Below are 27,542 nucleotides of genomic sequence, written 5' to 3'. Positions count from 1 at the left end.
AGAATTAAATTGCATGAAGCTTGTGTCAGGGCTTGTATTAATTTTCTAGTTTGCTTGGGCTGCTGTAACAAATGCTACAGACTAGGTGGCTTAAACAGAAATTTATTTTCTCACTGTTCTGGAGGCTAGGAGTCCAACATCAAGGTGTCAACAGGGTTTAATTTTTCTGAACCTCTCTCCTTTTCTTGTAGATGGCCATCTTCTCCATGTTGTTTTCACATGGTCCTTCCTCCATGTGTGTCTGTGTCAAAAACAAAGAAAGAATCTTGAAAATAGTAAGAGAAAAGTGACTCATCATGTACTGGGGAGTCTTAATAAGATTAACAGCTAACTCCTCATCAGAAGCTATGAAGGCCAGAAGGCAGTGGAATAACATACAAACTGCTTTAAAAAAACCCAAATTTTAAATTCTAAGAAAATTCTATAAGCAATTCTATGTCAAAAAATTAGATAACCTAGATGAAATGGGAAGTTTTCTAGAGGGATACAAGGTACCAAAATTCTCACCATAAATTTTGAAGTCCTTTATGTTCTTGTCCATACATAGTAGTCTCATCTATCATCATATCCCATTTAGCTTATTATACCTCAATTAGCCTGACTCTCCTTCAGTTCCTAGCATCATGGAGTACACAATGCTCTATTCCTTTAACTTGTTGATTGTTCCATTTTATCTTTGAGGACTCACTTTAAATGTTATTTCTGCAAAGACAATTTCTTGAACTCCTTATAAGTAACTACTTATTACTGTAATACTATCTGCTTTACCAAAGATAATTTCCTTCATGATAACTTTCCCTCAAATATATACTTGGTAGGTTCTAATCTAGTTTCCAATCAGTTCTATGTTCAAATAACTATGTCCAAACTTCTTTCCTAAATAAAATTCTCAAGGCTGATTTGGGTCTTTGTTTCTGAGCTCCCGGGGCAATATATCTCAACTTAATAGTACATATCTTGAGACCAGATGAAATTAAAAATTTGGGTGGGAAGGCCACACACCCTTAAATCTAATCTTCACTCCAGAGTAGTGTAGAAATCAGACACTGCCACTCAAAACCTCTTTAGATCTCATGTATTACAGTTGGGGTTTTGAAGCAGGAGTTTTTAGATGACCTAAATTTGAGATTCTCAATATTCCCTTATTGTCTGACAACTGTCCAGTTATTTCAGGATTTATCTTTATTTTTCTTGATGAAAGGAGGAAGTAAAAGCCAATTTACATGACTATTCTGAGTCTTTCCAATGACATCCCCTAGAACAGAGTTTCTAAACCACAGCATTGCTGACATTTTAGGTCAGATAATTATGTACTGAAAGGGTCTATCCTACACATTATTAGATGTTTAGGAGCATTTCTGGCCTCTACCAACTACAAGCCTGTAGCATCACCTTCATCTACAGTTACAACAAACAAAATGTCTCTAGACATTGCCAAATGTCCCAGGGGTACAAAGTCACCCCCAACTGAGAACTGAAACAACAGGCTCAATAGGCCCACCTTATGCCTTCAAGTTATCACAGGCAATATGTTTACCAAATATTTGTTCAAATTTACAACATGGGCCTCCATTTTTCAAAACTCAAAAAATGGTTTCCTGACTGCCTAACACAGAGTCAGAGTTTCTTGACTGCCTAACACATTACTGAAAGGTCAATATCACCTATTTTAAATATTTATTATAAATGGCACCACATTTCAAGCTTACGTGGAATCATAACTGCAGAATTAGTTTCCGTACAATAATTCTAGATTCAGAATAAACAAATACAAACATTTGTATATTGTGACGAAACCCAATTTAAATTCATTTCTTACATGTAAAAGTACAATTCTGGTATTTGGTGGGTAGCCTTCTATGTGGGAATTTAGAAACCCCAGTTGCTTTCAATGTGTGGTTCTGTCACTTTTAACACATAGTTTCAAGAGTCACCATGTTTATGTGTTTCAAGTCATAAGCAAAAGAACATGGAGTATTATATAAAGGAGGGTGTTATGGGCTAGACTGGGATACAAGGAAATAGGTTTGATGATTACTCTCAGTGTCTTCTACTTTTACTCATCATTGTTATATCCTCTCATTGTACCTTGTACTTTTTTTCTTCATGCAATTCATCATAACTATAATAAACTAAATATTTGAGCAGCTGTTAGTTTAGTATCCAACTTGCCTCAGGGGCAGTACACTCCATAAAGACCAGAACTAATCCATCTTATTTGGTGCTGTATCTCCAGATCTAGCAAAGTTCTTGACATTTAGTACTTTCTCAATAAAGCTTTGTTAAATGAATGAATAAAAGAATAAATAAATAGATGAATTAATATCATAGATATGGTACTTGATTTAAATATAGTCTAGTAGATCTTCACAATAGTGTATTATTCTTTGCCAGACACAGATCTGGACATTGGTCAACAAGAGATAATGGCTGGCAGAACAGCAGAATATCCTAATGAGGGACGGTAAGGATGGTGATGAAAGAAGCAAGCAAAATTTAGAATTCAGTGCAGTAGTCAAGAGTTTTCTCTCCTGATTACATGATCTCATGCTTACCCTGCTTAGTTAGAGCATTTACATCTGGTTCTGATCTCCACCTTCTGGCGAGGAGAAAAGGAGCTCTTTAGTTTCCGGGGCCCAGGTTTTATTGATCATGTTGGATTCTGAGGCTCCTTCTGCTGGCTGAGATGGTTAATTATATGTGTCAACTTGGCTGGGCCATAGTGCCAAGATATGTGATCAGACATTATTCTGGATGTTTCTGTGATGCTGTGTTTGAATGAGATTAACGTTTAAAATGGGAGACTTTATGGTGGTCAGATTGCCCTCCATAACATGGCTGGCCTCATCCAATCAGTTGAAGACCTAAATGAAACCAAAGACTGACCACACCTAAACAAAAGGGAATTCTGTAGCAGAGGGCCTTCAGACTTAAACTGCAGCCTTGGGTCTTCTTTGGGCCTCAAGTCTGCCCCGCCCACCCTTCATTTATTGGACTTGCCAGCCTCCATAATCATGTGAGCCAATTACAAAAAATAAATCATACAGTATCCTATTGGTTCTGTTTGGTGGTAAAGTCAAACACACTGCCCATGTAGAGTGTAATACACTCTAATACACTGATTCCAGACTTCACTCTAAATAACAGTATTGTCCTTATGCTTTACAAGAATACCTACTTTCAAAGAGTTTGCATAGAGTTGCACTCATGTTTGAAATGGAAAGTGGTCTCTAAAACGGTAGGTATTAGATTCCACTTATCTATTCCCAAATTTATTAATTTTACTTGGTTTTAAGCATCTTGAGTGCAAACACTATATTATATCCATCTTTGTATTCCTAGCATCCAGCCAATAGTAGAAGATTTTAGAAAGTGTGCTGAATTAAATAAATAGACGAATGAATGGCTCAATACTTATGTGCTAAAATATAGGTCTCAATGTGGATTAAATTAAATGAGATCAAGAATGTAAAGCATTGGGCTTCCCTGGTGGCACAGTGGTTGAGAGTCTGCCTGCCGATGCAGGGGACAAGGGTTCGTGCCCTGGTCCAGGAAGATCCCACATGCCGCGGAGGGCCTGGGCCCGTGAGCCATGGCTGCTGAGCCTGCGCGTCCGGAGCCTGTGCTCCGCAACGGGAGAGGCCACAACAGTGGGAGGCCCGCGTACCGCAAAAAAAATAAAATAAAATAAAATAAAATAAAGCATTTATCAAAATGCCTCGCCATAGCAAGAGTGCATCTAACATTAAGTTTCTGTTTTTTGAATGTGTATGTCAGAGATATAATTTCCTTCATTTCCATAGTTTTCTATTTTAACATCTTTATTGGAGTAGGATTGTTTTACATTGTTGTGTTAGTTTCTGCTGTATAAAAAAGTAAATCAGCTATACTTATACTTATATCCCCATATCCCCTCCCTCTTGCATCTCGCTCCCACCCTTCCAATCCCACCTCTTTAGGTGGCCACAAAGCACAGCGCTGATCTCCCTGTGCTATGCGGCTGCTTCCCACTAGCTATCCATTTTATATTTGGTAGTGTATATATGTCAATGCCACTCTCTCACTTTGTCCCAGCTTACCCTTCCCACTCCCTCTGTCCTTAAGTCCACTATACATCTGAGTCTTTATTCCTGTCATGCCCGAAGGTTCTTCAGAACCATTTTTTTTAACATTCCATATATATGCATTAGCATACAGTATTTTTCTCTTTCTGACTTACTTCACTCTGTATGACAGACTCTAGGTCCAACCACCTCAATACAAATAACTCAATTTCATTTCTTTTTATGGCTGAGTAATATACCATTGTACATATGTGCCACATCATCTTTATCCATTCATCTGTCGATGGACACTTAGGGTGCTTCCATGTCCTGGCTCTTGTAAATAGTGCTGCAATGAACATTGTGGTACATGACTCTTTTTGAGTTATGGTTTCCTCAGGGTATGTGCCCAGTAGTGGGATTGCTCGGTCATATGGTAGTTCTATTTTTAGGTTTCTAAGGAACTTCAGTAGTGTTCTCCACAGAGGCTATATCAATTTATATTCCCACCAACAGTGCAAGAGGGTTCCCTTTTCTCCACATCCTTTGCAGCATTTTTTGTTTGTAGATATTTTGATGATGGGCATTCTGACTGGTGTGAGGTGATACCTCATTGTAGTTTTTATTTGAATTTCTCCAATGATTAGTGATGTTGAGCATACTTTCATGTGTTTGTTGTTAATCTGTATATTTTCTTTGGAGAAATGTCTATTTAGCTCTTCTGCCCATATTTGGATTGGGTTGTTTGTTTTTGATATTGAGCTGCACGAGCTGCTTGTATATTTTAGAGTTAATCCTTTGTCAGTTGCTACATTTGCAAATATTTTCTCCCATTCTGAGGTTGTTTTTTTGTCTTGTTTATGGTTTCCTTTGCTGTGCAAAAGCTTTTAAGTTTCATTAGGTCCCATTTGTTTATTTTTGTTTTTATTTCCATCTCTCTAGGATGTGGGTCAAAGAGGATCTTGCTGTGATTTATGTCATAGAGTGTTCTGCTTATGTTTTCCTCTAAGAGTTTTACAGTGTCTGGCTTTACATTTAGGTCTTTAATCCATTTTGAGTTTTGGGGGGTATGGTGTTAGGAAGTGTTCTAATTTCATCCTTTTATATGTAGCTGTCCAGTTTTCCCAGCACCACATATTGAAGAGGCTGTCTTTTCTCCATTGTATATTCTTGCCTCCTTTATCAAAAATACGGTGACCAGATGGGCATGGCTTTATCTCTGGGCTTTCTATCTTGTTCCATTGATCTATCTTTCTGTTTCTGTGCCAGTACCATACTATCATGATTACTGTACTTTGTAGTATATTCTGAAGTCAGGGAGCCTGATTCCTCCAGCTCTGTTTTTATTTCTCAAGATTGCTTTGGCTATTCGGGGTCTTTTGTGTTTCCATACAAACTGTGAAATATTTTCTTCTAAATCTGGGGAAAATGCCGTTGGTAGTTTGATAGGGATTGCACTGAATCTCTAGATTGCTGTGGGAAGTATAGTCATTTTCACAATGTTGATTCTGCCAATCCAAGAACATGTTATATCTCTCCATTTGTTTGTATAATCTTTAATTTATTTCATCAGTATCTTAAAGTTTTCTGCATACAGTTCTTTTGTCTCCTTAGGTAGGTTTATTCCTAGGGATTTTAATCTTTTTGTTGCAGTGGTAAATGGGAGTGGTTCCTTAATTTCCCTTACAAATGTTTCATCATTAGTGCACAGGAATGCAAGAGATTTCTGTGCATTAATTTTGTATCCTGATAATTTACCAAATTCATTGATTAGCGCTAGTAGTTTTCTGGTGGCATCTTTAGGATTCTCTATGTATAGTATCATATCATTGGCAAACAGTAACAGTTTTACTTCTTCATTTCTGATTTGGATTCCTTTTATTTCTTTTTCTTCTCTAATTGCTGTGTCTAAAACTTCCAAAACTATATTGAATAAGAGTGGTGACAGTGGGCAACCTTGTCTTGTTCCTGATCTTAGTGGAAATGACTTCAGTTTTTCACCATTGAGAACGATGTTGGCTGTGGGTTTGTCATATATGGCCTTTATTATGTTGAGGAAAGTTCCCTGTATGCCTACCTTCTGGAGAGTTTTAATTATAAATGGGCATTGAATTTTTTCAAAAGCTTTTTCTGCATCTATTGAGATGATCATATGGTTTTTATCCTTCAATTTGTTAAAATGGTGGATCACATTGATTGATTTGCATATTTTGAAGAATCCTTGCAATCCTGGGATAAACCCCACTTAATCATGGTGTATGATCCTTTTAACGTGCTGTTGGATTCTGTTTGCTATTATTTTGTTGAGGATTTTTGCATCTATGTTCATCAGTGATATTGGTCAGTAGTTTTCTTTTTCTGTGACATCTTTGTCTGGTTTTGTTATCAGGGTGATGCTGGCCCATAGAATGAGTTTGGGAGTGTTCCTCTCTCTGCTGTATTTTGGAAGAGTTTGAGAAGGATAGGTGTTAGCTCTTCTCTAGATGTTTAATGGAATTTGCCTGTGAAGTCATCTGGTCCTGTGCTTTTGTTTGGTGTAAGATTTTTAATCACAGTTTCAATTTCAGTGCTTGTCATTGGTCTATTTATATTTTCTATTTCTTCCTGGTTCAGTCTCAGAAGATTGTGCTTTTCTAAGAATTTGTCCATTTCTTCCAGGTTGTCCATTTTATTGGCATATAGTTGCTTGTAGTAAGGTCTCATGATCCTTTCTATTTCTGCAGTGTCAGTTGTTACTTCTCCTTTTTCATTTCTAATTCTGTTGATTTGGGTCTTCTCCCTTTTTTTCTTGATGAGTCTGGCTAATGGTTTATCAATTTTGTTTATCTTCTCAATGAACAAGCTTTTAGTTTTATTGATCTTTGCTATTATTTCCTTCATTTCTTTTTCATTGATTTGTGATCTAATCTTTATGATTTCTTTCCTTCTGCTAACTTTAGGGTTCTTTTGTTCCTTTTCTCTAATTGCTTTAGGTGTAACTATAGGTTGTTTATTTGAGATTTTTCTTGTGTCTTGAGGTAAGATTGTATTGTTATAAACTTCCCTCTTAGAACTGCTTTTGCTGCATCCTATAAGTTTTGGTCCGTTGTGTTTTCATTTTCATTTGTTTCTAGGTATTTTTTGATTTCCTCTTTGATTTCTTCAGTGATCTCTTGGTTATTTAGCAGCATATTATTTAGCCTCCATGTGTTTATATTTTTTACAGCTTTTTTTCTTGTTATTGATATCTAGTCTCATAGCATTGTGGTTAGAAAAGCTACTGGATATGATTTCAATTTTCTTAAATTTACCAACACTTGATTTTTGACCCAAGATATGATCTATCCTGAAGAATTTTCCATAAGCACTTGAGAAGAAAGTGTATTCAGTTGTTTGGGGATGGAATGTCCTATAAATATCAATTAACTCCATCTTGTTTAATGTTTCATTTAATGTTTGTGTTTCCTTATTTATTCTCTGTTCGGTTGATCTGTCCATTGGTGAAAGTGGAGTGTTAAAGTCCCCTACTATTATTGTGTTACTGTCGATTTCCCCTTTTATGGCTGTTAGCGTTTGCCTTATGTATTGAGGTGCTCCTAGGTTATGTATTGAGGAGCTCCTAGGTGCTCCTAGGGTGCATAAATGTTCACAATTGTTATATCTTCTTCTTGGATTGATCCCTCAATCATTCTGTACCATCCTTCTTTGTCTCTTAAAAGTCTTTATTTTAAATAGCGTCCTTCTTTGTCTCTTAATAGTCTTTATTTTAAAGTCTATTTTGTCTGATATGAGAATTGCTACTCCAGCTTTCTTTTGACTTCTATTTGCATGGGCTATCTTTTTCCATCCCCTCACTTTCAGACTGTATGTGTCCCCTGGTCTGAAGTGGGTCTCTTGTAGACAGCATATATACAGGTCTTGTTTTTGTACCCATTCATCTTGTCTATGTATTTTGGTTAGAGCATTTAATCCATTTACCTTTAAGGTAATTATAGATATGTATTTTCCTATTACCATTTTCTTAATTGCTTTGGGTTTGTTTTTGTAGGTCTTCTCCTTCTCTTGTGTTTCTTGCCTAGAGAAGTTCCTTTAACATTTGTTGTAAAGCTGGTTTGGTGGTGCTGAATTCTCGTAACTTTTGCTGTAAAGCTCTTAATTTCTCTGTCAAATCTGACTGAGATCCTTGCTAGGTCGAGTAATCTTGGCTGTAGGTTTTTCCCTTTCATCACTTTAAATATGTCCTGCCACTCCCTTCTGGCTTGCAGAGTTTCTGCTGAAAGATCAGCTCTTAACCTTATGGGGATTCCCTTGTATGTTATTTGTTACTTTTTCCTTGCTGCTTTCAATATTTTTTCTTTGTACTTAATTTTTGATAGTTTTGTATGTCTTGGCGTGTTAGTTCTTGGATATATCTTGTATGGGACTCTCTGTACTACCTGGGCTTGATTATTTCCTTTCCCATATTAAGGAAGTTTTCAACTATAATCTCTTCAAGTATTTTCTCAGTCCCTTTCTTTTCCTCTTCTTCTTCTGAGACCCCTATAATTTGAATGTTGGTGCATTTAATGTTGTCCCAGAGGTCTCTGAGACTCTCCTCAATTCTTTTCATTCTTTTTTTTTACTCTGCTCTGTGGTGGTTATTTCCACTATTTTATCTTACAGGTCACTTATCCATTCTTCTGCCTCAGTTATTCTGCTATTGATTCCTTCTAGAGAATTTTTCATTTCATTTCTTGTGTTGTTCATCATTGATTGTATTCTCTTTAGTTCTTCTAGGTCCTTATTAAATGTTTCTTTTATTTTCTCCAATCTATTTCCAGATTTCGGATCATCTTTACTATCATTACTCTGAATTCTTTTTCAGGTAGTCTGCCTATTTCCTCCTCATTTGTTTGGTTAAGTGCGTTTCTTACCTTGCTCCTTCATCTGCTGTGTATTTCTCTGTGTTCTCATTTCGCTTAACTTACTGTGTTTGGGGTCTTCTTTTTGCAGGCTGCAGGTTAGTAGTTCCCGTTTTTCTGGTGTCTGCCCCCAGTGCGTAATGTTGCTTCAGTGTGTTGTGTAGGCTTCCTGGTGGAGGGGACTGGTGCCTGTGTTCTGATGGATGAGGCTGGATCTTGTCTTTCTGGTGGGCAGGGCCACATCCGGTTGTTTGTTTTGGGGTGTCTGTGAACTTAGTATGATTTTAGGCAGCCTCTCTGCTAATAGGTGAGGCTGTATTCCTGTCTTGCTAGTTGTTTGGCATGGGGTGTCCAGCTCTAGAGCTTGCTGATCGTTCAGTGGAGCTGGGTCTTAGCACTGAGATGGAGATCTCTGGGAGAGCTCTAGTTGATTGATATTACATGGGGCCAGGAGGTCTCTGGTTGTCCAATGTCCTGAACTCGACTCTCCTACCTCAGAGGCTCAGGCCTGACACCAGGCCTGAGCACCAAGACCCTGTCAGCCACATGGCTTAGAAGAAAAGTGAGAAAAGAAAGAAAGAAACAAAGAGAAAAAATAAAATAAAGTAAATTTTTTAAATAAAAATATTTTTTAAATATTAAAATAAAAATAGTAATAAAAAAAAGAAGAGAGCAACCAAACCAATAAACAAATCCACCAATGATAACAAGCACTAAAAACTAAACTAAGATAAACATATAAATCAGAAAATTGTCAGTCACATACAGCAAACCCCAATTCTACAGTTGCTCCCAAAGTCCACTACCTCAATTTTGGGATGATTTGTTGTCTATTCAGGTATTCCACAGATGCAGGATACATCAAGTTGATTACGGAAATTTAATCCACTGCTTCTGAGGCTGCACAGAGAAATTTCCCTTTCTCTCCTTTGTTCTCACAGCTCCTGGGGTTCAGCTTTGGATTTGGCCCCACCCCTGAATGTAGGTCACCCTCTGGCATCTGTTTTTTGTCCAGACAGTAGCTGGTTAAAGGAGCGGCTGATTAGGTGTCTCTGCCTCACTCTGGCCAGGGGAAGAGAGGGGTATGGCATGCAGGGCAAGCCTATGGGGGCAGGGGCCAGCATGATGTTGCAACAGACTGAGGTGCACCATGTGTTCTCCCAGGGAAGTTGTCCCTGGATCACGGGACCCTGGCAGTGGCGGGTTGCACAGGCTCCCGGGAGGGGAGGTGTGGATAGTGACCTGTGCTTGCACACAGGATTCTTGGTGGCCGCAGCAGCAACGTTAGCATTTCATGTCCGTCTCTGGTGTCCATACTGACAGCCACAGCTTGTGCCCATCTCAGAAGCTCGTTTAGGCAGTGCTCTGAATCTCCTCTCCTCGAGCACCCGAAACAATGCTCTCTTGACTCTTAGGCAGGTCCAGACTTTTCCCCGGACTCCCTCCCGGCTAGCTGTGGCACACTAGCCCCCTTCAGGCTGTGTTCACACAGCCAACCCCAGACCTCTCCCTGGGATCTGACCTCCGAAGATGGAGCCTCAGCTCCCAGCCCCCACCTGCTCCGGCAGGTGAGCAGACAAGCCTCCCAGGCTGGTGAGTGCTGGTCGGCACCAATCCTCTGTGCGGGAATCTCTCCACTTTGCCCTCTGCACCCCTGTTGCTGCACTCTCCTCTGTGGCTCTGAAGCTTCCCCCCCACCCCACCCCCATTTCTCCACTAGTGAAGGGGCTTCTTAGTGTGTGGAAGCTTTTCCTCCTTCACAGCTCCCTTCCTGAGGTGCAGCTCCCATCCGTATTCTTTTGTGTGTTTTTCCTTCTTTCTTTTATCCTACCCAGGTACGTGGGAGTTTCTTGCCTTTCGGGAAGTCTGAGGTCTTCTGCCAGCGTTCAGTAGGTGTTCTGTAGGAGTTGTTCCACATGTACATGTATTTTTGATGTATTTGTGGGAAGGAAGGTGATCTCCACGTCTTACTCCTCTGCCATCTAACATTAAATAGTAATATCTATTACAGGCATACCTTGTTTCATTGCACTTCACTTTATTGCACTTCACGGATGCAGTGGGTTTTGGGTTTTTCTGTATCACAAATTGTAGGATTTTGACAACTCTGCATCAAGCCAATCTATCAGCACCATTTTTCCACCAGCACTTGTTCGTTTTATGTCTCTGTGTCACATTTTGGTAATTCTCATGCTATTTCATGCTTTTTCTTTTTATTATATTTGTTATGGTGATTTGGGATCTGTGAACTTTGATGTTACTATTTTAATTATTTTGGGGCACAAGGAACCATGCCCATAAAAGATGGTGAACTTATTGATAAATGGGTATGTTCTGATTGCTCTACCTATCTGCTTCTGTTCCCTCATCTCTCCCCCTCTTCTTGGGTCTCCCTATTCCCTGAAATACAACAATATTGAAATTAGGACAATTAATACCCCTATAATGGCCTCTAAGTGTTCAAATGAAAGAGAGTCACATGTCTCTCACGTTAAATCAAAAGCTAGAAATGATTAAGCTTAGTGAGGAAGGCACACCAAAAGCTGAGACATGCTGAAAACTAGGTCTCTTACTCCAAACACTTAGCCAAGTTGTGAATGCAAAGGAAAAGTTTTTGAAGAAAATTAAACAAGCTATTCCAGTGAATGCATGAATGTTTTGTGAAACAGCCTTACTCCTGACATGGAGAAAGTTTTTAGTGGTCTGGATAGAAAATCAAACCAGTCACAACATTCCCTTAAGACAAAGTCTAATCCATAGCAAGGCCTTAACTCTCTTCAATGCTATGAAGGCTGAGAGAGGTGAAGAAGCTGCAAAAGAAAAGTTTGAAGCTAACAGAGGTAATTCACAAAGTTTAAGGAAAGAAGCTGTCTCCATGACATAAAAGTGCAAAATGAAGCAGCGAGCACTGATGTAGAAGCTACAGCAAGTTATCCAGAAGGTCTAGCTGAGATAATTAATGAAAGCGGCTACACTAAACAACAGATTTTCAATGTAAAAAAATGGCCTTTCAGTTGGAAGAAGATGTCATCTAGAACTTTCATAGATAGAGAGGAGAAGTCAATGCCTGGCTTCAAAGCTTCAAAGGAAAAGCTGACTCTCTTGTTAGGGGCTAATGCAGCTGGTGACTTTAGGATGAAGCCAATGCTCATTTACCATTCTAAACATCCTAGGGCCCTTAAGAATTATGCTAAATCTACTCTGCCTGTGCTCTATAAATAGACCAACAAAGCCTGGATGATAGCACAACTGTTTACAACATGGTTTACTGACTATTTCAAGTCTACTGTTGAGACCTACTACTCAGAAAAAGGATTCCTTTCAAAATACTACTGCTCATTGACAATGCACCTGATCACCCAAGAGCTCTAATGGAGATGTACAAGACTAATGTTTCCAAGTCTGCTAACACAACATCCATTCTGCGGCCCATGGATCAAGGAGTAATTTCTACTTTCAAGTCTTATTATTTAATAAATATATTTCATAAGGCTATAGGTGCTACAGATAGTGATACCTCTGATGGATCTTGGCGAAGTCACATGGAAACCTCTGGAAAGGATTCACCATTCTAGATGCCATTAGGAACATTTGTGATTCAGGGGAAGAGGTCAATACATCAACAGTAACTGTAGTTTGGAAGAAGCTGATTCCAACTCTCATGGATGACATTCAGGGGTTCAAGACTTCCGTGAAGGAAGTAACTACAGACGTGATGGAAATAGCAAGAGAACTAGAAGTAGATGTGGAGCCGCAAGATATAACTGAATTGTTGTAGTCTCATGACAAAACTTTAATGGATGAAGAGCTGCTTCTTATGGATAAGCAAAGAAAGTGATTTCTTGAGATGGGATCTACTTCTGTGAACATACTTTGAAGATTGTTGAAATGACAACAATGTATTTCGAATATTACATAAACTTAGCTTATAAAGCAGAGGCAGGTTTTGAGAGGATTGACTCTATTTCTAAAAGAAGTTCTACTGTGGGTAAAATGCTATCAAACAGCATTTCATGTTACAGAGAAATCATTCATGAAAGTAAGAGTCAGTCGATGCAGCAAACTTCACTATTGCCTTATTTTAAGAAATTGCTGCAGCCACCCCAACCTTCAGCAACACCACCCTGATCAGTCAGCAGCCATCAACACTGAGGCAAGACCCTCCACCAGCAAAAATTTACAACTTGTTGAAGGCTCAGATAATGGTTAGCATGTTTTAGCACTAAAGTATTCTTTAATTAATGTATGTACATTGTTTTAGACATAATGCTATTGAACCCTTAATAGACTACAGTATAGTGTGAACATAACTTTCATATGCACTGGGAAACCAAAAATTTCAAGTGACTCGCTTTACTATAATATGCACTTTACTACAGTGGTCTGGAATCTAAACCTGCAATAACTCTGAGACATGCCCATACTGTATCCTAGAAAGGTACCAAGGTCAAAGGCAGGATATCAGTCCAAACAGTCTTTAATAAAAAGGTAAGCTGAGAACAAAACTGCACTGTAAATGCTGAGACAGAAGAAGAGATTGAGGAAGCTGAGAAACTGGGATCTGAGTGAAGCAGGCAAGTAGAAAATGGTCTAAATGAGTTCTGAAAACAGAGCATTGTTGTCTGAGGGACCTGATATGTTTATCTAGGTGGCCCTCATTTGAGCAAACCAGTTTATCCAAAGATACTAGAGCTAGAAGGACAGTGACAGTGCCCTAAACACTTTCTAACAAATAATGGATGGGTGGGGCCCAGAGAAATCACCTGCTCACATCAATGCCAGAGCCTCTACATCCCCCAGAAACTGCTTCCTCCTGTCCATGTTAAGGCTCAGAGCTTCCCTATCTCGTGTGCTCTCAGTGTCTGACCCGACTGTTAACGTTACAGCATTCATTTCACTGACTCATTAGTGACTACACACCTGCAGGAAACAGATGACACACTCAGGCTGGGAAAATTAAAGTGAACTTAAAAGGATTCTTGCCAGAATGGTGGAGAACATATAGGGAAACTACATGGAGTGGTGCACTACCCCAAGCTGAGTGACGGAGGATCAAAATGTCCACCCCCAGGCCTGAAGGAGCATGACAAGGGAGCCATGAGGGAACCTGGAGAGACAGAGTGAGTGGGGTGAAGAAGAATGACTGACAGAACTACAGCTTTTACTTGAGGGAAACACCCAGCCCGAGGATGTGGACAGAACCAGAGTGATAATCACCTGACCTCGTTCCGCTCCCACCTACTGGTCAGCTAATGCCCCAACTAAACCCAGCCAGAAGCCAGAGGACAAAGGAGCCCAAGGTCAGCTCTGGGGTTCAGAGCAGGGCAGGAAAGTGTAGAGAGTCAACTGGGAAGAGCCACGAACATCAGATATCCGGCACATTGCCCCACCTTCCTAAAGCTCTGGCACTGCCTCAGAAGGGACTAACTTCATATGGTTGCCCTGGGATAAAGCCAACAGCCTGTCTTCTTTCATAGCCTCATCCACCTCACAAACCTGTACACTCAGCTCTTTCACATCAGGGTGAAATCCTCCTGCTCCTGGTCCAGCGCTTTTCTTTTCCCAACTACCTTCTTGTTTACTCATAGGAAGAGACTAGTGTGCACATCCCTCCAGGCCTTGGGACAGGTTCTGACATGTCAGAATTGGCTGGACATGTCCATGCTAGGACCTCCATGACACAATAAAATATGTACTTGGCACTAAAAATCAACTGATTACAATGGGATCTTCCATTGTTGGTGAGTTAGATACCTCAGGATTTTGCAGGGCCCCAGGTCAGGATTCTCAATGTCAATAGTCATTGCACAAAACAGTATAAAATATGATTCTGGTTTCTTTTAGGGTTTGATTATTTGCATCCTGGATTAATAGCACTTCACTACATGCTCCAAATTAACAGCTTCTGAAGTTTTTTGCTTTGTTTCGTTTTGTTTTTTAAAGTTTGATAATTTTGTAAACCTGCCTTGAAATTCCTAGTTCTTAATACTGGCCAGAACCCAAAATAGAAACTGAAAACAAAGAAAAGAAACTGTTCTCACAAGTCAGAATTAGGCAGCATCAGAAATCATGAAAGAGGTTGGAAAACATTTTTAGACTGGTTTTACAACTCCTGTTAGCCTAGATAATTGATATCACCACCAAAATTTACCTTGACAGGGCTTTGAAAACTTTTGAAATTCACCTTCCTAAATGAATGCAATTCATAATTCCATGAAGAATGCTAAGTGTTCCCCCTCCCACTCGTTACACTGAATTGGAATTGTATACCATGTTGGAAATTCTAAAGTCAAGTTTGAAGAATCACCTTGAAGCCATTAATTACCAGATAATGCTCCAACCAAAGAAAAGGCTTATAGATGAATAAAAGAACTCACAGGGTGGCCTAACACTAAATTATTTTCTTGGGACCATTGTGGAGGCAATGTCTCTTGGGTGCCAAGTCTGGCACTAGACAAAATGGTGAAGCTGTTTTCAGTCACATGTGCTCCATCCAGTTGCCTTTATATTCGATAACTTCTATGAGGCTTCCAGGGCCACCTCACCCAGGCCTCCCTGATAACTCAGTTCTCTTCCCAGGCAGGAAGACTTCCTTATTTGGTTGGATAAGAAAGCTTAACCTTCCTATCTTCCTTCCTAGATAATATGCTAAAAAGTGGTTGGTTTTTTAACTCCAGTATGTGGCTTTAAGGAGATTTATCCATGATGGAAAAGACCTGGCCAAGGAATCAGGGGGATTAGGTTCTTGCTTCAACCCTGACACCAAAGGCAATTGTGATCTTGGAATAATCACTTTATCTCTCTGTGTCTCATTTTCTTCTTCTATAACATGAAGGTGTTGGATAATGTCAGTGACTTCCAGGCTATTTCTTTTAGCCTTTTTCAAATGTAGTCTTACATGGAAGCTCAATATGTGAAGCAGAAAAAGGCAGGGCTACTCTGATTTGAAGAAAAGGTAATTTCCACCAATCCTGTTCACCTGACCATCACACTTCCCTGTATCTCTTAAATTCACTCTGCATTCAAAGTATTACCTTTGGCCCTTGCCTGTGGCTCATGATCTCTGAAGTTCTGATTAAAAAGCAGAACTCTGGGTCCCACACTTAAGATCTACTAAATCAGCCTGGGTAGAGCTGGGGCTCAGGAATCTTCTTTTAAACAAGCATCTCAGGTGAATCTCATGAACACAAAAATTTGAGCACGTTGAAAAGCACCAGACCAGATATTTCTGAAATCTTTTCCTATGCCAACACTCTAGCAGTGTTGCTCAATATTTAAGATTTACAAAGCCATTTGAAATCTGATGAAAGAAATAAATCTTCTGTCTGAGAAAACTGCAAACACACACAAACACACAGAGGCACATATGTGAAATTTGTCTAGAATTACAGCGAGCTTAAATACCCAGTTATGTATCTCCTTGATGTCCATCATGGACACTCTATGGGCTCATAGTTAAAACCCCTGTGATATCCATGACCTGACAGTGGTATTTCAGGATGAATGTGGTGATTCATTACAGAAGGAGCCCTTCTGGCATTAAATCAAATGCTATTAGTTGCTGATATTGTACTAAACCAAAGGCTGCCTCCAACTTAAAACCTCTAACCTAAATTCAAACTTGTTCAAAGTGCTTAGTACCTCCTTTTCGGGTTTTGTTTGTTTTTTAATTTTTTTAATTACCAGGAATAGTGTCAGCCTGAATTTTTCTCAAATACTTCACTACAGGTATGAGGATAAAATGGCTAAACTCCAGCAAACCAGCTGACACATTTCCAAGATTCTTGCTGTAAGGGCTATTCAGTTCCCAATTGATTTGTTTCTCAGATTGGATGCATAGACAATCCTGCCCATGGAACACGAGGGTCATGTCTTCCAACAGGAATGATGTGGTCACCTCATGGCTGAAAGCCCAGGCATTCTTTTCAAAGGACCAAGGAATGAGCTTAGGACTAGTTTTCAACCTGCCAACCAATAAAACTGTGTGGTGGCACTGAGCACCCTTATAAAGGGCTGATCCCTAAATATTCACAGACATGACAGGAGTAGGATGGTCCTTTCCCAAAAGCCTGCCTCCATTTTCCACGTGCCACCCAGATGTGCCATGTGGAGTGGGAACGCTAGCATACAACATAGGCAAGGTGCTGTACCACCTATATGAGTTCTTTATTCTTTTTAAAAAAAAATTTCTCTTGCAATTTGAGTGATTTTGGCTTTCATTCTGCCTTTGGCTCAACAGCTAAAGCCCCTCTCCAAGTCAGCTCCCCCGCCTACGTATTCCCAGTTAATAGGGAACCACCTAACTACATGAATATTAACTAATTTGAAGTTTGCTTTTCATCCTAGCACTAATAGGAGAGGAGGAATATGTTTGTGTTTGCAAGTTTTCCATGTGGGTTAAGCAAAGATTGTTTGCTCAAGTGTGAAGCTTGGAAGAGAAAGAAAAAACAAGGCCCATGTCTCATCTTGTCCTTTGGAGGTAGGCAGAAGAGCCATTGTTCCCAGTGCAGCTGAAACTTGTGGGCTGAGAAACAACTGGAACCTTTTCTCTGAGGTTTCTGAAAATTTTCCTCACAGACTTATCATTGTCAGCAACCGTGGCAGGCTGTTTTGTTTTGCCTTTCATTCCTTATTTATTGCTAAAGCAAACGGCAATGACAGTTGAGAATGGAAAGAGTGGCAAGCCATAGTGAAATATAGGAATAAGGCATTGATCTAAACAAGAGAAGTTACTAAAAAGGAAAAGGAGTTCCTTCTCTAAAAGCTCAAAGTACCTTTCATATTCCAGCAAAGCTGGACCAAAAGCAAAATTATTTTTAAAGGTAAACAGATAACAAGTGGCTCATCCAGAACTCCAGGGTGGATTTCTACTCCCTCCTACAAGGAAAAGGTTGCCTTTTAATTCTTTGTAGGTAAGACAAGGCACAGAACAATGGGGAGAAACATGTTTGAAGGTAAAAAATGGATATATAATACTAAAGGAGAAGCTACAAATCCCTTAAAATATAACCCTAGCTTTCATGGTCTTAAAAAAAAGAATACCCTTGGTTTCCCCTGTCCTTAGCTGAACCATGGCCAAAATAAGGATGCTGCTATTAATCAGGGACTTGGGATTCTGCGTTTTTGATCTTGGCTTATTTGTTTAGTGGAATATACAGCATCTTCCATGCTTCTGCTTACATTATAGTTATCATGATGAGCCAGCAGTATCTATTCTGAATGCCCTGATTTTGTCCCATTAGTAAAAAAATGGCAATATATAGATACAAGGTTTCAATGTTTCCCAATAACCAAAACGATAGAATCCTAGATCTTCAACATGGTTTTCATGGACCTCTATAATCTGATCCTTGCTTATTGTTCCAGCTCCAAGCACTAATATTTTGCCTCTTGAACTGCATGTTCCAATAATTTCAGAAACTTTAATTTCCTCCGAATCATTGTGCTACTTTAAGCCTCTATAGGTTTTCCAATGATATTCTATCTCCCTGAGTGACCCTCTCCCCTTACTCATTCTTTTCCCTATACCTAATCCAACTTATCTATCCAGACATAACTCAGGTGTCATCACATCTAGGAAGTCATTCTTAACACACCAAACCACTCCCTCACATGAGATGAGGCACCTGGGCATGACATCCTCAGGAGAACTACCATATTTTATTGAAACTATTTTTGTGTTTATCTCTGCTACTAAATCATGTGTTCCTCAAGGACAAAGATGATGCCTTATTCCCACTGCCAAGCAAAAAGAAGACACTTAATTGAATTTAATCAAAGAAAGACAGAGTAGTATGAAGTACTAGAGGGAAAAAACATTGAACTTCAATGACAAAGACATGATAGGCAAGCCTATCTTGCCTCTCAAACTCACCAGCTGAAGCTCACTTTGCTGCTGCCATCTTCATCTTCAGTCTTCCCTACATGCTAGCACAGTTCCTTGGTAAGTCTCATGGCATGGTCCACTGTAGCCTGGCTCTTCATGCCCAGTGCCCACTGAACTCCAACTCTGACAGTCTCTGCTCCAATCTTTGAATCTGAACAAACCATTCTCCAATATTCCCACCACCCAGTAACATCCAACAGCTGGCATCTAGGGCAGCACTGACCTAGGACCAGACAGAAACCACATTCCTGTTCCCTATCAGTTCATTATTCCCTCCACAATGATTCTAAATGACTGTCTTAAATTTTAATTTCCTGTAATAAGAATGAAAGGAATCTGCAAATGATGGTTTCACTTATTTGACTGAGCCTTATTCATCTCTCCTTTTTAGGGACCCAACATAATGTCTAAAATATAGGATATGCTTGATGAGTAGGAATTAATTAAGTAAGTATAATTTCTATGGTTCTTTTCAAGCTTATGATTAGATGCCTTGTAGCAGAGACAAATAATCATCTACCAAGATGTGTGCTCCACTCTTCACAGTGTTAAGTTGTTGCTGGGAAGAGGCTTCTTAGCCAGGGACTACATTTCCCAGCACCCTTCAAATCTATTGCAGCCATGTGACCAGTTTTTACCAATGAAATGGAAGTAGAAGAAACATATGGCTTCTCTAAATCAGGGCTTTGAAGAAGTGTTTAAAACTTCTCCATGCTCTTTTATTCCTGCTGGTTCAATGCAAATGACAAAAGGGCCCTAGAGCAAAGTCTGGCACACTTTCTATGCAAAAGGATAGATAGTAAATATTTTATGCTTTGTTGCCATATAATCTGTCACAACTACTCCATTCTGCCTTTATAGTGCAAAAGCCACCGTGGACAACACATAAACAAACATTTAAGGCTGTATTCCAATACGGCTTTATTTACAAAAATAAGTGGAGGGCCATTTTTAGCCGACACGACATAATTTGCCAACCCCTGCTTTAGAGGACAGCAGAGCATGAGATGGAAGAAACCTGAATACCTGAATCCCACATGGAGAAAAAGCAGCAACACAGACCAGGATCACCAGTCTTGGTTTATTACATGAGTACAATAGCTAACTTCTACTTTGTTAAGCCACTGAAATTTTGGAGCTTACTTATTAAATAAGTTAGTATTGCCTTTACTAACATATAATCCTAGTGTCAAATAAAAGAAATGAGAATTAAATATGTAAACTTAAAAGCCACCAAGATGAGCTTAAGGCAAAGCCACAAAATTTTGTCCTCTTGCTCACCTGTTCTCTGAACCATTCTGGCTCCTAGAATCATTTTTTTTCTCATGCTTTTCTTCCTACTCTCCTACCCCTATCTCACACTCTATTATATGGTCAAATCAAAATGAGGTTAAACATGATATATTTTATTCCATAGGTCTATTTTAATACTGTACTGGCTACACTTAACTCTGTATATACATATTATTTCTTTAAACTTAGTAACAAGATGCCATAGATAACCTGATAAAGGAATATAGCCACTATATGTCACACACAAAGGTACTGCTGTCCTCTATGGACAAAGCTGTTTGGTGATCTGTGGGAAAAGTAAAAGGCCTAGCCCCTTCCTTTGTGTTAATGTCCATTAGAGGGCCCTAAAGCTATGCCACTTGAACCTGATGTGTCCTGGCGTGTAGTAAAATTCTCATTTAACTTTTAATTAGAAAGCTATCTCAGCCTAGGCATCAAACATGTGTCCAAAGTCTGGAGGGAGTGGGGGAAGATTTGGGAGTTGGTGAAGGGAGGGGGATGGAGTGGTTGACACTTTTGCCAGGAATAAGTTGAAGACACATCCTCACCCTAAGCTCATAATTGTTCGTGCCCCTGATAACTGAAGAATTGTAAGTGGGTATACCTTACCAGGATTTCAGTGTAAGTAATAGCAAATTCAAAATTCAAATCAACCAGATCTAAACAATGAAGGGCATTTGTTATCTCATTTAAGTGAAAAGGTTAGGATGGGGTTTAGGAATAGTTTGATCCGGGCTATGGCTCTATTTCCTTACAATTCACTTATCTCTGTCCTACATATTATAGCTGTGTCCAAATGTCTCCCTATGTCACTGCAGCAGCCCCAGGCCTTACAACCGTACATCACACCATTCAAAGTAAGGGAGTGGTTTTATTCTTTCTCCAATCATAGATAAAATAATCCCATGTTCTGACTTGACTAACTTGATCAGGTAGATGGCACATGTTCCTTGGTTGAACCTTGGTTAGACCTGTCATTGCTAGTCCCTGACACAATTGCTGTTCCACAGGGGATGAGAAAATACTGATTGACTTTTTCTAATTAGGGCCCACCCAATCTGCATACTAACCATATAACAGGAGAGGGGTGGAGTGGATCTGTAAAGGCAATCACAATGTCCAGCCCACTAAGTCAAGGTCAACACATCTGGTCCCTTTCCTAGAGTCTCCCCCAGGGCATGCTTCAGGTCCTTATACAATAGATTCCATGCTACTGTACCTCACCAACTTGCCAGATCCTGCTTTGCTGGCTTACGAGTAAGAAATCATCCCTGTTTTGCTGCTGAAGGAGCTGAGAATCAGAGTTAAGTCATCCTCCTAAGAAGTTGCAGCTAATGAGTGGTACAGCAAGGGCACAGACACAGCTCCACCTGACTCAATTTCATGTTCCCATGCCCCATCACGCTATCCCTCACCCTAACACAATGATAGGTCAAAGTTGGAAGATATTATCACCCCAGCCCAGCTTACCATGTTAGGAGATGTCCCATCTGAACAGTGGGCTCTGCTCTGCTTTCTTACATTGAATGTTTTCTATAAGTACAGAATCTACAGTCTGTGCCTGAAAAAATGTATTCTGGGTCCTTTAATCATCTAGGTGTCTAAGTACAATCCTTGCATTGAATAGAAAGTGTGTATATGTGTGTATGTGAGAGTGCACATGTGCATATGTTCTATTTCCCAGTGTTCTTAAAATCTTAACAGTAGACTGGGGGACTCTGGGAGGGCTCACGCCAAGGAGCACTTCCCAGAACTTCTGCTGCCAGTGTCCTTGTCCTCACAGTGAGACAGAGCCAACCCTGCCTCTGCAGAAGACCCCCCAACACTAGCAGATACATCAGAAATACATCTACACGTGGAACAACTCCTACAGAACACCTACTGAACGCAGGCAGAAGACCTCAGACCTCCCAAAAGGCAAGAAACTCCCCACATACCTGGGTAGGGCAAAAGAAAAAAAGAATAAACAGAGACAAAAGGATAGGGACGGGGCCTGCACAAGTGGGAGGGAGCCGTGAAGGAGGAAAGGTTTCCACACACTAGGAAGCCCCATGGCGGGTGGAGACTGCGGTTGGCGGAGGAGGGGAGCTTTGGAGCAGCAACAGGGGTGCGGAGGGCAGAGCGGAGAGATTCCCGCACAGAGGATTGGTGCCGACCAGCACTCACCAGCCCGAGAGGCTTGTCTGCTCACCCGCCGGGGCGGGCGGGGCTGCGAGCTGAGGCTCGGGCTTCGGTTGGAGCAGAGCACAGGGAGAGGACTGGGGTTGGCTGCGTGAACGCAGCCTGAAGGGGGTTAGTGCACCACGGCTAGCTGGGAGGGAGTCCGGGAAAAGGTCTGGAGCTGCCGAAGAGGCAAGAGACTTTTTCTTCCCTCTTTGTTTCCTGGTGCGCGAGGAGAGAGGATTAAGAGCGCTGCTTAAAGGAGCTCCAGAGACGGGTGAGAGCTGTGGCTAACAGCGCAGACCCCAGAGTCGGGGATGAGACACTAAGGCTGCTGCTGCCACCACCAAGAAGCCTGTGTGTGAGCACAGGTCACTACCCACACCTCCCTACCGGGGAGCCTGTGCAGCCTGCCACTGCCAGGGTCCCGGGATCCAGGGACAGCTTTCCCGGGAGAACGCACGGCAAGCCTCAGGCTGGTGCAATGTCACGCTGGCCTCTGCTGCCGCAGGCTCGCCCCGCAATCCGTACCCCTCCCTCCCCTGGGAGGAAGCACAGAGAGTCCCATACAGGATAAATCCAAGGAGAAATACGCCAAGACACATATTAATCAAACTGTCAAAAATTAAATACAAAGAAAACATATTAAAAGCAGCAAGGGAAAAAGAACAAATAACACACATGGGAATCCCCATAAGGTTAACAGCTGATCTTTCAGCAGAAACTCTGCAAGCCAGAAGGGACCAGCAGGACATATTTAAAGTGATGAAGGAGAAAAACCTGCAACCAAGATTACTCTACCCAGCAAGGATCTCATTCAGATTTGATGGAGAAATTAAAACCTTTACAGACAAGCAAAAGCTGAGAGCGTTCAGCACCACCAAACCAGCTCTACAACAAATGCTAAAGGAACTTCTCTAGGCAAGAAACACAAGAGAAGGAAAAGACCTACAATAACGAACCCAAAACAATTAAGAAAATGGGAATAGGAACATACATATCAATAATTACCTTAAATGTAAATGGACTAAATGCTCCCACCAAAAGACACAGATTGGCTGAATGGATACAAAAACAAGACCCATATATATGCTGTTAACAAGAGACCCACTTCAGACCTAGAGACACATACAGACTGAAAGTAAGGGGATGGAAAAAGATATTCCATGCAAATGGAAACCAAAAGAAAGCTGCAGTAGCAATTCTCATATCAGACAGAATAAACTTTAAAATAAAGACTATTAGAAGAGGCAAAGAAGGACACTACATAATGATCAAGGGATCAATCCAAGAAGACGATATAACAACTGTAAACATTTATCCACCCAACATAGGAGCACCTTAATACATGAGACAAATACTAACAGCCATAAAAGGGGAAATCGACAGTAACACATTCATAGTAGGGGATTTTAACACCCCACTTGCACCAATGGACAGATCATCCAAAATGATAATAAATAAGGAAACACAAGCTTTAAATGATACATTAAACAAGATGGACTTAATTGATATTTATAGGACATTCCATCCAAAAACAACAGAATACACATTTTTCTCAAGTGCTCATGGAACATTCTTCAGGATAGATCATATCTTGGGTCACAAATCAAGCCTTGGTAAATTTAATAAAATTGAAATTGTAACAAGTATCTTTTCTGACCACAACGTTATAAGAATAGATATCAATTACAGGAAAAGATCTGTAAAAAATACAAACACATGGAGGCTAAACAATACACTACTTAATAATGAAGTGATCACTGAAGAAATCGAAGAGGAAATCAAAAAATACCTAGAAACAAATGACAATGGAGACACGATGACACAAAGCCTATGGGATGCAGCAAAAGCAGTTCTAAGAGGGAAGTTTATAGCAATACAATCCTACCTTAAGAAACAGGAAACATCTCGAATAAACAACCTAACCTTGCACCTAAAGCAATTAGGGAAAGAAGAACAAACAAACCCCAAAGTTAGCAGAAGGAAAGAAATCATAAAAATCAGATCAGAAATAAATGAAAAAGAAATGAAGGAAATGATAGCAAAGATCAATAAAACTAAAAGCTGGTTCTTTGAGAAGATAAACAAAATTGATAAACCATTAGCCAGACTCAAGAAGAAAAGGGAGAAGTCTCAAATCAATAGAATTAGAAACAAAAAAGGAGAAGTAACAAGTGACACTGCAGAAATACAAAAGATCATGAGAGATTACTACAAGCAACTCTATGCCAATAAAATGGACAACCTGGAAGAAATGGACAAATTCTCAGAAATTCACAACATGCCAAGGCTGAACCAGGAAGAAATAGAAAATATGAACAGACCAATCACAAGCACTGAAATTGAAACTGTGATTAAAAATCTTCCAACAAACAAAAGCCCAGGACCAGATGGCTTCACAGGCGAATTCTATCAAACATTTAGAGAAGAGCTAACACCTATCCTTCTCAAACTCTTCCAAAATACAGCAGACGGAGGAACATTCCCAAACTCATTCTACAAGGCCACCGTCACCCTGATACCAAAATCAGACAAAGATGTCACAAAAAAAGAAAATTACAGCCCAATATCACTGATGAACATAGATGCAAACATCCTCAACAAAATACTAGCAAACAGAATCCAACAGCACATTAAAAGGATCATACGCCATGATCAAGGGGGATTTATTCCAGGAATGCAAGGATTCTTCAGTATACGCAAATCAATCAATGTGATACACTATATTAACAAATTGAAGGAGAAAATCCATATGATCTTCTCAATAGATGCAGAGAAAGCTTTCAACAAAGTTCAACACCCATTTCTGATAAAAACCCTGCAGAAAGTAGGCATAGAGGGTACTTTCCTCAACCTAATAAAGGCCACATATGACAAACCCACAGCCAACATCGTCCTCAATGGTGAAAAACTGAAAGCATTTCCACTAAGATCAGGAACAAGACAAGGTTGCCACTCTCACCACTCTTTTTCAACATAGTTTTGGAAGTTTTAGCCACAGCAATCAGAGAAGAAAAGGAAATAAAAGGAATCCAAATCAGAAAAGAAGAAGTAAAGCTGTCACTGTTTGCAGATGACATGATACTATACATAGAGAATCCTAAAGATGCTACCAGAAAACTACTAGAGCTAATCAATGAATTTGGTAAAGTAGCAGGATACAAAATTAATGCACAGAAATCTCTGGCATTCCTATACACTAATGATGAAAAATCTGAAAGTGAAATCAAGAAAACACTCTCATTTACCATTGCAACAAAAAGAATAAAATATCTAGGAATAAACCTACATAAGGAGATGCAGAAAATTATAAGACACTGATAAAAGAAATTAAAGATGATACAAATAGATGGAGAGATATACCATGTTCTTGGATTGGCAGAATCAACATTGTGAAAATGACTCTACTACCCAAAGCAATCTACAGATTCAATGCAATCCCTATCAAACTACCACTGGCATTTTTCACAGAACTGGAACAAAAAATTTCACAATTTGTATGGAAACACAAAAGACCCCGAACAGCTAAAGCAATCTTGAGAATGAAAAACAGCTGGAGGAATCAGGCTCCCTGACTTCAGACTATACTACAAAGCTACAGTAATCAAGACAGTATGGTACTGGCACAAAAACAGAAATATAGATCAATGGAACAGGATAGAAAGCCCAGAAATAAAAGCATGCACATATGGTCACCTTATCTTTGATAAAGGAGGCAGGAATGTACGGTGGAGAAAGGACAGCCTGTTCAGTAAGTGGTACTGGGAAAACTGGACAGGTACATGTAAAAGTATGAGATTAGATCACTTCCTAACACCATACACAAAAATAGGCTGAAAATGGATTAAAGACCTAAATGTAAGGCCAGAAACTATCAATCTCTTGGAGGAAAACATAGGCAGAACACTCTGTGACATAAATCACAGCAAGATCCTTTTTGACCCACCTCCTAGAGAAGTGGAAATAAAAACAAAAATAAACAAATGGGACCTAATGAAACTTCAAATCTTTTGCACAGCAAAGGAAACCATAAACAAGACCAAAAGACAACCCTCAAAATGGGAGAAAATATTTGCAAATGAAGCAACTGACAAAGGATTAATCTCCAAAATTTATAAGCAGCTCATGCATCTCAATAACAAAAAAAACAAACAACCCAATCCAAAAATGGGCAGAAAACCTAAATAGACATTTCTCCAAAGAAAATATACAGACTGCCAACAAACACATGAAAGAATGCTCAACATCATTAATCATTAGAGAAATGCAAATAAAAACTACAATGAGATATCATCTCACACCAGTCAGAATGGCCATCATCAAAAAATCTAGAAACAATAAATGCTGGAGAGCGTGTGAAGAAAAGGGAACACTCTTGAACTGCTAGTGGGAATGTGAATTGGTACAGCCACTATGGAGAACAGTATGGAGGTTCCTTGAAAAACTACAAATAGAACTACCATATGACCCAGCAATCCCAGTACTAGACATATACCCTGAGAAAGCCATAATTCAAAAAGAGTCATGTACCGCAATGTTTATTACAGCTCTATTTACAATAGCCAAGAGTTGGAAACAATCTAAGTGTCCATCATCAGATGAATGTATAAAGAAGACGTGGTACATATATACAATGGAATATTACTCAGCCTTAAAAGAAACGAAATTGAGTTATTTGTAATGAGGTGGATGGACATAAAGTCTGTCATACAGAGTGAAGTAAGTCAGAAAGAGAAAGACAAATACCATATGCTAACACATATATATGGAATCTAAGAAAAAGAAATGTCATGAAGAACCTAGAGGTAACACAGGAAAAAAGACACAGACCTACTAGAGAATGGACTTGAGGATATGGGGAGGGGGAAGGGTATGCTGGGACAAAGCGAGAGAGTGGCATGGACATATATATACACTACTAAACGTAACGTAGATAGCTAGTGGGAAGCAGCCACATAGCAGAGGGAGGTCAACTTGGTGCTTTGTGACCACCTAGAGGGGTGGAATATGGAGGGTGGGAGGGAGGGAGATGCAAGAGGGAAGAGATATCTGAACATATGTATATGTATAACTGATTCACTTTGTTATAAAGCAGAAACTAACACACCATTGTAAAGCAATTATACTCCAATAAAGATGTAAAAAAATAAATCTTAACAGTAGGTGGCTTGCATGGGTTTTAAGTGTGAAAAGACTTCACAAGTCTGTGGCACATGGCTAGCCTCCCTCCAGAAACTCTCTAGTGCATCCCATACAATACTGGGGTTGTTACACAGT

At 39.8% G+C, this 27,542-nt stretch overlaps 1 protein-coding gene across 1 annotated transcript in view; it reads right to left on the bottom strand.

Annotated features, from left to right (window-relative positions):
• Window positions 1–207: 207 nt before the first annotated feature.
• Window positions 208–27,542, bottom strand: part of METTL15 (methyltransferase like 15) — a 376,873-nt gene continuing 349,538 nt past the window's right edge. Inside the window, exon 6 of the mRNA XM_029207585.1 lies at window positions 208–241. Within this exon, the coding sequence (XP_029063418.1) occupies window positions 216–241 (26 nt within the window). The 3' untranslated portion in view covers window positions 208–215. The remainder of the gene's footprint in view (window positions 242–27,542) is intronic.

Source organism: Monodon monoceros, unplaced genomic scaffold, assembly GCF_005190385.1.
Source record: "Monodon monoceros isolate NGI ecotype Baffin Bay Population unplaced genomic scaffold, NGI_Narwhal_1 Super_Scaffold_7, whole genome shotgun sequence".
In the NCBI taxonomy this organism is placed as follows: Eukaryota; Metazoa; Chordata; class Mammalia; order Artiodactyla; family Monodontidae; genus Monodon; species Monodon monoceros.
The sequence above is the reverse complement of the archived record's forward strand: the minus strand, read 5'-3'. Positions and strand labels throughout refer to the sequence as shown.